We start from the raw sequence: 14,261 nt of genomic DNA on the forward strand, positions 1-14,261 counted from the left end.
GACATGGGTTTGGGTGGATTCCGGGAGTTGGTGATAGACAGGGAGGCTTGGCGTGCTGCGATTCATGGGGTCGTAAAGAGTCAGACACAACTGAGCGACTGAAGTGAAACCACAAAGCAATTAAGGCAGAAATTGATAATGAAAGATTATATTTTAGAGACTCCAGGCCATCACTGATTACAAGGTATTAAAATGTGGGGGGAAGAAGGTTCATCTTAGAATCAATGAAATACGGTTAAGTTACCTCAGTATCTTGGTATATCTCAGTGTATCCCAGTAGTAATGGACAGGGAAGCCTGGCGTGCTGCGGTTCATGGGGTCGCAAAGAGTCGGACATGACTGAGCTACTTCCTGAACTGAACTGAACTACCTCAGTATGTTTGGAAATTTTTTAAAATGTCTTTAAGTCATGAGTCAAGAAAGAAATCAAAATGGATATTTAAAAATACTTACTTGGAAACAAAATTGTACACAATGAAAGGTGAGGAAAAACTATAGCTTTAGATGTCTATAACTGAAAAGGAGCTGAAAATTAATTAAGTTTCGTATCTGACAGTTGTTTGTAACAGAAATAATAAAAGTATAAGCTTGAGAAAGTAAAGAATATTTCAAAGAAAGAATGTAGAAGATATTAAAGAGCAAAAATAATAAGAACTAAATCCAAAAGGCCTTTGAAAAGCCTAATAAAACAGAGACTACCTTCTCAAGAAAATAGTCAAAATAAGAGTAAAAGTACAACTCATCAATATTTGGGGTGAAAAGGGGACAAGAGCAATTAGAAAAATAAAGAATACTGACAACTTAGCTAATGCATTTGAAAAAAGACAAAATGAACAAATTCCCAGAAAATACAACTAAAAAAACTGACTCAATAAGATCTGGAGAAAGGTAGATAGTCCTATAGTCACAAAATAAAAAGAGGGCCCAAAGTGATTTTACCGAGTTCTACAAAACCTTCACAAAAGAACACTATCTTATACAAACTGCTCTAGAAAACAGAAAAAGAAAGAACACTCCCTAAATCATTCTGTGATGTTAGATTTAATTTTCACATCAAAATCAGATAAAGTGGGGGAAAAAAGTACAGGCCAGTCTCAATCATGATCAAAAATGCAACAACCTATACAAAACATCAGCAAACAAAATCCAGCAAAGTTTAAAAACAGAAAAGAAAATATATCACTGCAAGTTGGGTTTATCACCAGGAATGCAACATCAGAAAAATCTATTTTTTTACTGTAACAGTAAAAAAGAAAAATTTATTTTATCAATTCAAAAGCAGGAAAAAACTGACAAAATTTAATAATTCATGGCTACAAAAAAAAAAAAAACCCTCTTAAACTAGGGACAGAACTATAAATACCATCCTTAGCAGTGAAAAGTTATAAGCATTCAGTTTAAAATTAGAGATAAAACAAGGATGTGCACAGGAATTGTTCTAGTGTTTTGCTGGTGGTCCCAACCAGTTCAATAAGAAAAAGGATTAAAAGGTATAAGGAAAAAACTCATCATTTAGTGACTTTCTACACAGAAATTTCAGAGACTCCACCAATAAATTATTATAGTTGATAAGAATTATCAGTAAAGTTAATAAAAGTTGGGTGGCTGGATACAAATATACTAAAATGCATTTTTATTTACCAGCAACAAAAAAATATAAAATACCTAGGAATAAATCTAATCAAAGACATGTACACCATCTTTGAAAAAAACAACAAAACTCTTAAGACTTTACTGAATGACTTTAACTAAAGGAAACAAACAAATGTAGATATAAACCATGAATAAACGCTCAAAAACATAAAGATCTGATTGCTCCATAAATTTATCAAGCAATTTAATACCATTCCAATAAAAATCCCAATAGGGACTGTTAAAGAACTTAAAACTACATCTAAAATTTATATAGAAGAATGAAGTGGCCAAAAATAGACATGACATCCCTGAGAAGAATGTACCTTCTATCAAAAAGATAAATTCTGAGAATATAATGTACATTATAATGAATATAGTTAATGATATACTATTGTATATTTGAAAGCTGCTAAGAGTAGATCTTAGAAGTTCTCATCACAAGGAAACAGTGTGTAACTATGTATGGTTGCGTAACTATGTCAACTAGACTTATCGTGGCCATCATTTCACTATATATACATATATAAAATCAAATCATTATGTTGCATATTTGAAACTGTTATACATCAATTACATACCAGTTTTTTAAAACCGACCATCTTAAAATTAAATATATTTGACCATTTTAAAATTAAAAAGGTTAGCTTAAACTGTAGAAAAAAATGTTAAGAAAAAAAAAAGGCGTGTGAATCAGTAAGAAAATTACAAATAACACAGTAAAAAAAAAATGGCAATATAAATGAATAGATCTTTTAGGACAATGGGACACATGAATGGCAAACCAACATATAAAATGTCAACTACATTTGTTAACAGGGGAATGCAAATTAAGACCATAAGGAGATACTATTTTATAAATCACTTTATTGCTGTATCTGTGCTATCCCCTAGGGTAGCAACAAGCCATATGGAGTCATTTAACACTTAAAATGTGACTACTATGGCTAGGGGACTGCATTTTAAATTTAATTTTAATTAATTTAACTTTACACAGCCACAGGTAGTCAGGGGCTATCATACTGGACACATAACTCTAGAGAAACATGCACACATGTACAAAGTTTGTCCATCAGCACCATGTGTCATAATTCAAACCTTCACTCACAGGAGAATGAACAAAGTTTGCTATCTCAAATAATGCACTATTATACAGCAGTGAAAATGAATGAATTACAGCTGCACATACACAAAACTGTCTTAGTCACAGAAACAATCTGAGCAAAAAGCCAAATTCACAGAAGATGGTGTACTGACCATGAAAACATTTTTAATAAAGTTCAAAACTAAGCAAGTTATTACATGGTTCATGGATACCTATATAGGAAGCAAAAAAAGAACCCTACTAAGTAAAGAAAGACTAAAGAATATTGAACTAGACTTAGGAAAGTGGTGTGAGGTGACAAGGCAGGGAGACAGAATGGGGAAGAGCACAGAGGCAGACTCGGTATCACTAATGCTCTAGGTCTTAAGATGAGTGAGGGGTTCACAGGCTCTTGTTTTATTACTATGCTTGCTTCCCTGGTGGCTCAGTCGGTAAAGTGTCTGCCTGCAATGCAGGAGACCTGGGTTTGATCCCTGGGTCGGGAAGATCCTCTGGAGAAGGAAATGGCAACCCACTCCAGTACTCTTGCCTGGACAATCGCATGCATGGAGGAGCCTGGTAGGCTACAGTCCATGGGGTCGCAAAGAGTCAGACATGACTGAGCGACTTCTCTCTCTCTTCATACACACATCAGGCATCAGACTTTCACTGAGCATTAGAGTCATCCACGAACTTAGACTCCCAGACCTCACTCCATACTGAGCCAGCATCAGTGTGAGGCAATCCACAGGATTAATAAACTCCCAGGTGACTCTAATAAACCCAAATCTGGGTAGATTAGGAACACCTGCCCCAGGAGAATCATTTACTACCTTGCTGCACAAAACAACAATAAAGGATATCTAATAAAAGGTGGTATATAAGGACTAGGAGGGACTTCCCTGGTGGCTCAGATGGTAAAGACCTAGGTTTGATCCTGGGTTGGGAAGATCCCCTGGAGGAAGGCATGGAAACCCATGTCAGTATTCTTGCCTGGAAAATCCCCATGGACAGAGGAGTCTGGCGGGTACAGCCTATGGGGTCGCAAAGAGCCCAACACAGCTGAGCGACTAAGCACAGCACAGCACAAGGACTAGGAGAGATACTTACAACACCCATTCTGCTAGAAGCAAGGCACTAGAGACACTGACGGACTACCTAGAGACCCCCCTCTTGGTGCAGCCCAGTACAACCCACCCAAGTCCGAATCCCCAAGGATACTGGACCTGGCAAGCAACTTTATATGAAAAGTTGAAAGGAAAAAATCCATGGCTTGGGTAACTGGCCCTTTTCAGGCCTCTGATACGCCTCCCCTTTGCTGCTATGCCATGATGACATTTTTACATGTAAAAAATGTTGCAAGCAATGTTTCCAGGAAATTGTTCCAGCATTCAGTGTTTTACAAACCACAAAACTCCATCAAAGCACTTTCTTCAAAACATGTGGCTGGCTGCCAAAATACCATATTGATTTTCCTAACAGACTGCACTTCAGCTTAGTATCATTTTGCTTTTAGTAGAGTTGGTCAAATTGAAATGACCAAATTTAATCACTCTGGTGTCATTTCAGGGTTTGAAAGGGGAGGAACAAACAACAGAGAACTTACCAAAACCTCTAGGAAGTGCTGCCACCCCACATCAAACAAGCAGAGTTCCAGCCAGGTGTGTAACCCTGTCCCAGCTGCCACCTTCTTACGGACCTCAGGGCCTTTGACCCAGCTCTTCTCCCAGCCTGGGATGTTCCGCTCTCCTTGTCTGCCTATTAAAGCCCTCATAGTCCTATATAATCAGTCGTCTTTCTAATGCCTTCCTTAACTTCCCCAACACAAGTCACATATACCCACTCCAGGCAGTTATTTCTCCTCCCTGCTCTCATTCAGTTCAGTTCAGTCGCTCAGTCATGTCCGACTCTGCGACCCCGTGAATCGCAGCACGCCAGGCCTCCCTGTCCATCACCAACTCCCGGAGTTCATGTCCATCGAGTTGGTGATGCCATCCAGCCATCCCATCCTCTGTCGTCCCCTTCTCTTTCTGCCCCCAATCCCTCCCAACATCAGAGTCTTTTCCAATGAGTCAAGTGTTCGCATGAGGTGGCCAAAGTATTGGAGTTTCAGCTTTAGCATCAGTCCTTCCAATGAACACCCAGGACTGATCTCCTTTAGGATGGACTGGTTGGACCTCCTTGCAGTCCAAGGGACTCTCAAGAGTCTTCTCCAACACCACAATTCAAAAGCATCAATTCTTTGGTGCTCAGTTTTCTTCACAGTCCAACTCTCACATCCATACATGACCACTGGAAAAACCAGTCTTGACTAGATGGACCTTTGCTGGCAAAGTAATGTCTCTGCTTTTTAATATGCCATCCTCCCTGCTCTCATTACACCCTATATAAATCCTTCCACAGAACTTGCTACCTTGTTTGCCTAGAAACACAGATGCTCAAATGTTGAATTCCACCTCTCCCGTTACTTTTTGACTTTGGACAAAGGTTCTCAACCTCTGAGATTCTCAGTCTCTGTACTTCATAGAGGAATAAAATATCACCTGCACCGAAAGTACTTAAGTGTCTAATGAAGAGTGGTTATTATGTTGAATGAACAGAGACACCAAGGTCAAAGGTGTCAGAAAACACCAAATCTGACAGGGGAGCGAGGGAGGGCCACAAGGAACTTCACCAAGCCCTGTGCTTAGGTAACTCTGTTCTGACTACCATTACTCTGGCATCTTGGGGCACACAGTCAGAGGGAGATTAAAGTCGTGTGAATGCAGGCTGACCTCTTATGCTTCACAGCTCCTGCCAACAGCTTTGCCTGGGAGAACTTGTTCTTGGTTTCTATGGGTTTCACAGCTTTCTTCTCCACTTCCTTCTTGTTTTCTGAAGAAATTCCAACCTTGTTGAGATTACTGTGAGTTACAGGTTAAGGATCAAACTAAGTAAAAAGAAGAGCTATACAAAGACAGTGATAAATCAAGACGAGCACTTCAGCTCTGCCATGGAATGTTTGGCCTACTTATTTAAAAAATGCCCTCCCCAGACTTTTCTTTCAGTCCAGTGTTTAGGACTCCATGTTTCCACTGCAGGGGGATAGATTCAATCCCTGGTTGGGGAACTAAGATTCCACATGCCAAGAAGCACTGCCAAAGGAAAAAAAAAAAGCCCCCCCACCTTTATTCTGCCAGTCAAATCCAGCTGATTTAAAGAGAAATGAAGATGACTAGGAGGAAGATCTTTGGACACCTCATGCGAAGAGTTGATTCATTGGAAAAGACTTTGGTGCTGGGAGAGATTGGGGGCAGGAGGAAAAGGGGACGACCCAGGATGAGATGGCTGGATGGCATCACTGACTCGATGGATGTGAGTCTGAGTGAACTCCGGGAGATGGTGATGGACAGGGAGGCCTGGCGTGCTGCGATTCATGGGGTCGCAAAGAGTCGGACACGACTGAGCGACTGAACTGAACTGAGGAGGAAGATGGCAAAGCAAGCCCAAAATAATACAGAGAAGCAATGTTTCTCCCTTTGATTCCCAAAGAAAATCCTGAGGATGACCAGAACACGTGCTATTACCAAAAACATGGCCAATATCATACTTGTTGGGGAAAATGAAGATCCTGAAGAATCCAACAGAAAAAAGTGTAGCTCCCCTGAATGCAGAAAAATTATCTGATTTCCCTCTAAGGATAAAATAAAATTTTGCAGAGTGTCCTATGACTATCAGTAGCATTCAGCTTTAGATATTATGAAGACTAACTCCTATTCTGTGGATGTAAGACATCAGAATCATCTTAAGGCTCATTTAAAAAACAGGGTCTCTCCCCTGTCCCAAACCTACTTACTGAATGAGGACTTCCAAAGGCCCAGGAACCTGTATTAAACACTCTGAGGGTGATTTTAATGAGAAACCCCTGTGCACAGACAATACACAAAAGCTGTTTAAAAGCATAAAACAACCAGTTCATTTGTTACATACTGTTTTCAAGTTTGATGTCAGTCTATGGCTCCCAAGGTTTGTCAATTTCTTTTGTTCTCTTCACCAACTGCCTCCTCTCCTTCCCTTTCATGCTCTCTCACAACGTATTAGTCAATAAATAAGTACTGGAACATGGTGCAATTCCTTACTTAAGATGAGGTGGTGCCTTGCTGGAACAACAGCGACATCTAGTGCTCAAGATATCCAAGACGTATGTATTACAGCCCAGAGGAGTGGAGGTGGAACTACATGGTCTAAGCTATTCCTGTATGTTTGAACAATGGAAAAACTGGGTACCAGAAATTAGGAAATTTTAATTTCTAATTCTAGTGTCTAATTTTCAGGGGCTCAATTCTTGTGGGAACCAGTTATCTTAAACATTTGTAATATTCAATAGGGATTATACTTTATACTCAGCATTATTCTGAGTTTCATCTATTTATATTTGATGTTTTTAAGGTAATCATGGAAACTGATATGTTCATACTAAATGTTCATTTTTTTAAGAATAAAAATGAAATAGAAATAGAAATTTCATTTTTAGTACAGAATATCAAAATCCATGAGCATGCTGTGATTTTTACCTACAACTCCACCATAAAGGATAGAAACTTTCAAGTACAACAGAAAAAATTTAACAAAATCACACATTTATAATACCAAGACAAAGACAAAAACCAACATTTAACTTTTTATTCTTCTTAAGTGAAGAAAAGCTCTCAACCTCTTTTTTGGTGGGCAGGTAGGGAGGTGTTAATATTTTTGATCCACATCCAAGGCCCAAGTCCTTTTTCCCCCTTAAGACCCTCTCCCCCTAAAATGTTTTAAATATACAAATACATTTCAAAGTCTCAAGGAATAGACTACACGAAGCAGTTTTTAAAAGGTCACATCGTATTTGAACACACATATTAATAAATACTGTTCTAACGTAAAGAAAACAAAAGTTCTGTTTATACTGGCACAAACTGCAGCTTACTTGTATTCACAAGTATCACATTATGAAATATATCTTATACCAACCAAGCAAAACCAAGAACCATCTCCTGATTTAGAGCTTTAATAAACAGATGTCTAAACCTCAATTCCTACCTCAACATGTCTCTGGCTACATGCATGCTTGGGATTAGCACATTGTACATCAGTGGGTTGGAAGGCTTTGTTTCAGTTTTTCTAGACAGAACTTTCCAAGTCTCCAATAAAAGCCACTAATTACCCTGGAGCCTCCTCAATGTTGTACTGCAATGTTATCAGGACAGAAAAGTTTCTTTTGCCTCACGGCTGCCCTGTTCATCCTTTCCTTTGAACTGAAAACCCAAGGGCCTCTCATACTCATACCACACCAACAATACTTTCCAGAATGTGGCCTTGGGAGACACTGTCTTATTTGCTTGCCTGCCAAATTAAGCAAAAACAAGATGTAATTCAAGTGAAAATGTATTTTTTCCTTAGAGGTAAAAGCTGGATGCCTGAAACAATGCAGTATATATACCTGCCCATCTCTGCAAACATCAATGCATAATACCATCCTGGGGTCATGACACAATAGAGTTGGGGAGGGAAGCTTCAAAAGAATCAACCTCAATTCTACAGTTGGGATGGAGGTGTGATTTTTCTATCAAGTTCTATCTTAGTGTTATACCAGAATTCCACTTGGAAAACAGAGACTGGAAGCCATGTCTTTCACTGCCTGTTCAGAGCACGTTTTGTGGCAGCATGTTGCTACCTTATCTCAACCACCATCGGTCACCTTGTCTTTAACCAAATTCCTGGCAATCTGTTCACATTTTCTCCTACATAACTCTTTAATGGAACCCACTGCACACACACTGCAAAAAAAAATACCAACTAGTGCATACACACTGGAGAAGGCAATGGCACCCCACTCCAGTACTCTTGCCTGGTAGGCTGCAGTCCATGGGGTCGCTAAGAGTCAGACACGACTGAGCAACTTCACTTTCACTTTTCACTTTCATGCACTGGAGAAGGAAATGGCAATCCACTCCGGTGTTCTTGCCTAGGGATGGGGAAGCCTGGTGGGCTGCCATCTATGCCGTCGCACAGAGTCGGACACGACTGAAGCGACTTAGCAGCAGCAGCAGCAGTGCACACACAGTCATAGCAACAATTTTAGAGGTAAAAAAGGCTGTTACCACACTAGTGAGGTTATTCAACATATAAGCTTGAAATACTCAAATAAGCTTTCTCACAGGAGGAAGTCGCTAAGGTGGCCTTTTTAACCTCTTCTATGAGTCATTCATTAATTTCTTCACACATATACTAAGAACCTACTATATACCAAGCACTGGAGAATTCAGTGGTGATCAAGTCTTTGTTCTTATGGTGCTTACTTTATATTCCAGCACTAAAGAGGCAAACAAACCTGTAAGTATATAAATTAAGATTTTCAGGTAGTGACATACTATTTTTAAAAATGACATTATAGTCAGTGATGGGGGTGGCTGCAACTTTAGCTGGAGTGCTTAGGGAAGATCTCTATGAGGAAGGGAGCTGAGACCCAAGTGTCATGAAATGCAAGCCCTGTAAAATCTGAGGGCAGAGCATTCTAGCCTGAGGAAATAGCAAATACAAATGCCTTGAAATGGAATCACAGAGCTCAGTATGAGAAGAACATGAAGACAGGCAGTAAGCTGGAGTGTGGTAAACAAGAACAAGAGTAGTTCAAGATACAACAGGGAGGTGAGTTGGCCTAAATCATGCAGACCCTTGTAGGGCCTGATTAAGAATGCAGATTTTAAGTCTAAATGCAACAGGAAGCCACTAGTGTTTGAAACAGGAAAGTTATATGATCCCACGTTTTCAAAAGTTCCCCACACTATCGTCTAGAGAATGGACTGGGAGGGAGCACAGAAGCAGACACAATTAGACGGTCACGTAGTCCCGAGAAGGTCTAGGACGACTGCAGTGGCAACAGAGACAGCAAGAGCTGGAGGATTGGGAGTACATTTTGGAGGCAGTTTGGCAGATGCCAGAAAAAGAAGAGATTTGGAGGGAGGTAACGTAGTGAAGGTAGGAGTAGTGAGGCATGGAACTGAGAATTTTGATTGAGCCAAGTTACATTTGGGATGCCTAGTAAGACATGCACGTGGATGCCAGAAAGATAACAGTGAGCCAAAGCAAAGTCCTCTTGGCTGCTTTCCCTACCTCTCTGTAGAGACAGACCAGGCTGTATCTGTAGGGAAGGTCTGAGGACACAGGAAGGCTGCTAAAAATTTCCTTTAAAAAACCTAGAAGCCAGTTTCTCCCCTGGATGAGGTTTACTGCATCGCCCATCTGTTTCAGAGTCTAATCTCACAAGGCAAGAATACTGTGGTACTGACCATTAGGATTTAGGCCTTTAGTTAATCCTGAAGGATCTGGACTTTTGATTGCCAACAGACTCTTGCACGCAACATAACTCTACGTATCGCTGCCAGTTATTCAGCATCACAGGAACATCACAGTTGAAAGGGAACTAAAGATGACCAGGCAGAAGACCCTCATCCTATAATGAAAAAACTGAAATGCATAGATGCTGATGAGAAACTGACACCTTATAGATTCCTAGCAAAGTACAAAGGATATTCTGTATTCCTTCAGTTCTTTCAGTTCTTCTTCTCTTCGCTGTTTTTCTATTAGTTCTTGCTGCCGAGAAACCTCATCAAGGAAGTTGGTCTCATCTTCGTCTAAGCCTCTTACCATGTTTTCTGAGGAAATAATTAAACAAGGAACACTTAAAGCAGGCTAAAGGGAAAATATAGTCAAGATTTTTCCTTGTCCTATTTTTTAATAAACAGCAGATTGTTCAGGGGATTAGAAGAAAGAATTTGTAAACACCAAAGCTTTTGGATAGATAACATGGCATAAAATCAAAGCATCTCTCCCATTACTAAATGTTAGCATAAAATTAAAACGGGTATACTGAGTTCTAAGCAAAAATTTTCAATGTGGTCTAGATGGTAGAAAGCTATCTCTTTTCCACCAAATGAGCACCTAGAGACTAGATAATCAAGACAATTTCATGGCTGGTTAGAAAAAGTGTTGCACAAGGTAAAAGTGCACCAAAAAGGCCCCGCAGAGTCCCTCAGATGCTGTTTTTTCTGAAGCTTACTGAATTTGAACTGTTCTTCATACTCCTGCTGCTTCCTGTCTTTCTGTTCTTGTAGCCTTTCATACAGAGACCGAGGGTCATAAACCTCCTCTGGGCATTCTGAAAGAAAAGGGAGGGGGAAAAAATACATACTTTATAATCCATTCACATTATTTTGGAATCACAAAGGATTTAAAGATAAAGTCAAGTCTCTGCATGATCTGAGGGCAAAGAACACAAAAATAGTACAAAGTTCACAGCTTCCCTCTAGACCTCAGACAGGAGCCAGCAGTTCTCAAAGCCAATGAGTGTGAACAGGGCCCATGGACTGAGACAGCTAACTGGATGAGGGATCCACCCGAAACAAACCCTGCATGGTAGCAGCACTCTCAGCTATTCAGATTCTGGAGCTGAATAGCTGGAAGACCAGTGGAATCTTCTGGAATAGAGTGTGGTAGAGTGGAAAGGGCATGGAGGCACAGATCCTGGTCTGCTCTCAGGTATGGAGACCTTACATAGGTCCCTTCACCCCCTCAGCCTCAGTTCTGCTACTCTAAAGTGATGTTAACAGCCTGCAGGGTTGTGAGGATTAAAGGTCTGTGAGCCTCTATACCTTCAGGATCTTCAGGTTTTCGAACTTTTTCCCATTCTTCTTGTCTCCTTTTGCGCCGTTCATCTAGCTCTGCCTCAGATACAAACCTCTTTTTGATAACAAGGTTACCGTCATCCCCTCCATCCATAATGGAACAGTCTAAAATACAAGCAAAATATTTCAAGTGAGAGCTGTAATTAAAATTCTGAAGAGAAACAAGGAGATTGACCTCTGTTTCCCCCAAGCAACGGACTACCTCAAAACTTCCTTCAGCCTTGAACTAAGAAATCCTCAAGTAGTTTAACTCATAAGTCACTGACAAAAGCACAGGATTACATTTTCTTAATGTATTATGTAGTTTTATCAACATCTATGTTTATCTACAAAGTCAGCAAGAGGGCCTGGAAGGTGGTGAATGGTGGAGCTGAGAATCAGCTGAAGGCAAAAATTCATACTCTTACCCACTTAATCATACCCCTCCCCAGAAACCAGGGATCTTCCTTAAGAAGAAGGACATGTCAATTTCAGCTTTCTTCTTATATCAAATTCCAGTGCTGAGAATGTTCATGGAACATCTTCCTCTAGTGAAGACGAAAATGGAAATGGAGGAAATAAATCCAAACATGCAGAACAAAACAATAGTTTTTGCCTAAAACCTACTGTTGAAGTTTAGCACATCGTAACAACACAGAAAATTTTTAAATTTACTAGAAAGAAAACCAAATCAATGGACACAAGTTGTTGTTGCTCCTACCTAAAGCCCACAACCCTGGACATTTCTGACTTAGCATTACTCAATGTCTCCAGCCTATCACAGAGAGAATTGTTCTGTCTCTGTGACCATGACAAAAATTCCTCAAGTTTTGCAGAACGACCTCTTATGGAACAAGGGCCAACATTTTCTTAAATGTTTCTGGCAGAGAAAACATCAAAGATGTAGAACTTTAAAGGATGGGAGAGACAATTTAGACCCTCATTGTCCTCTTTCTCGGCTGTAGCTCTCCTTTCTCATCCTATACTGGCTGTCTGGTTTCCTCCTCTTACCCTTATTTACTGGGAAATAATTCAGAATGTGATGGGTCCTCATAGCCCACCTCAAACAATTCTCCATCTGGCAACAGAACCCACCATTCATACCCAGGAGATTTTCATCCAACCCATACTTTAAAACTGCGCTCCCTTCAGGCAGCTGACTCTCTCTCTAAGCAGATCTGACTAGCATGATAGCTATTCCTTAAACTGAACTGAAATCTCTCTTCCTATAAATTCCACAGATAGGTTAAATACACTGGGACTACACAAAAGAAGCCAAATCCCTTTTTCAACACAACAATGCTTCAGCTGTTTGAAAACAACTCCCATTTTCCTCCTAATTTGTCATTTTTCTAGGTCAAGCATTCCTAGTTCCTTTAATCTTATAAAAACATGAAAAAACTGTCTCAAAACAGTGAACTTAAACTGTTATGATTTAAACCTGGGAAAGCAATATTAGGATATGGTAATACAACTGGCATGCCATTGAATCCATCTCTTTACTCTTGTTACACTTGAAAAAATAAAAAATATATAAGTACCGAAAGAACTCTTCTTACAGTTCAAAATAAAAATCTTGAATCTTACATGCTTCCATCTAAGTAAGAATTTAGACTCAAGATTTATTCTTATAATGCAAAACTAAGGAAGTAAAGCCATTTATTTAATTTTCATAGCCTGTTGAGTTTTTGGATAAAGAAGAATTCATTTGACTTAAAAAAAAAAAAGAATTTGACTTTAAAAAATAATTCATTTGACTTTAAAAAAATATCCCTGAAACTCAAGGGTCAGAGCCTTTAAGACACATGTAAACAAAGGTTTGAATTTGAAATAGAAACTCTTAGAGAATAAGAATTTTCCCAACATTTATCAATTACTTTTGGAAAAAGATGAATTTATGGGATTCCAAGACATTCTTACTCTCCTTTTCATCTTTTTCTCAAGTGTTAGAACTGAACTTTCACCCAAAGAGTTTAGCCTGTGCTATTTCCCCGTCTTTCCCATGTAGCACTGAATCAAGAATCACGGACGGTCAATGGAAAAGAAAATCAGGCAGAAGCACGTTTAAAAAGGAAATTTAAAGACAATGGGTTCATAATTGGACAGAAAAAAATTCTAATTCTTTCTATGGGTTGGTTTCCTGAGAAAAGTCACACTGTCAAAACTAAAAGCACTTGTAAAAATCTGTTCTTTAAACCTAACCCGACATTCCCTCATTCCCAAAATAAAGCTAGATGTGCCATGCCTAATTATAAAACATTTCTGTGAATTTAAAAGGACCAACACTAAACACAGACTGCTTCATCCATCTCTTTTTTCAATTTGCACATCTCCTATAGGTCCTCATTCCCTGGCACTTCAACTACTATTCCCCTCTTGCCTGCAATGCCACCAGTGGCCCTCTGGTTAATGAATTTTCTATATTAGGAGAGGTCAAAGGACAGAAAATGTTTATGAACAAGTGGTCATACTCCTCAGTATGCTAGATAATACTCAGAATATTTCTTCTCCAGAAATATTCAAAACTTCCCTATTAATAAATACTGCCAAGAAGCCAGCTTAACTTCAGACACTTTTCATGACAACCTAATCTAATTCAACCAACATATAACATATACCTTTTGTTGCAGTCTCCTTACAGGAGGGAAAACAGGTAATGATGAGTATAGATTCTGAGATCAAGAGACCTTGGTTCTGCCACTTGTAAGTTGTATGATTTTGGGCAAGTCATTTAACTCATCTAAGGCTCAGTTTCCTAATCCATAGATTGCACTCATCAATGGAGATTAAGAGAGTACTGCACAACATAAAGCTTTTGTGAGATAAACTAGATAATTCATGGAAAGTACTTAGCACAGTGT

At 39.4% G+C, this 14,261-nt stretch overlaps 1 protein-coding gene across 5 annotated transcripts in view; it reads right to left on the reverse strand.

The window, feature by feature from the left end:
- Positions 1-14,261, reverse strand: part of FAM192A (family with sequence similarity 192 member A) — a 38,159-nt gene that overhangs the window by 15,996 nt on the left and 7,902 nt on the right. For 4 of the 5 annotated variants that reach the window (XM_005692012.3, XM_018062036.1, XM_018062034.1 and 1 more), the window contains exons 2-5: positions 11,389-11,526; positions 10,797-10,895; positions 10,271-10,392; positions 5,491-5,621 (exon numbers count right to left, since the gene is read on the reverse strand). In XM_005692012.3, the coding sequence (XP_005692069.2) occupies positions 5,491-5,621; positions 10,271-10,392; positions 10,797-10,895; positions 11,389-11,515 (479 nt within the window). In that variant the 5' untranslated portion in view covers positions 11,516-11,526. Of the gene's footprint in view, positions 1-5,490; positions 5,622-10,270; positions 10,393-10,796; positions 10,896-11,388; positions 11,527-11,828; positions 11,949-14,261 lie in introns of all 5 variants that reach the window. The other variant, XM_018062035.1, reaches the window with a different exon arrangement.

This window comes from Capra hircus, chromosome 18, assembly GCF_001704415.2.
Source record: "Capra hircus breed San Clemente chromosome 18, ASM170441v1, whole genome shotgun sequence".
Taxonomy (NCBI): Eukaryota; Metazoa; Chordata; class Mammalia; order Artiodactyla; family Bovidae; genus Capra; species Capra hircus.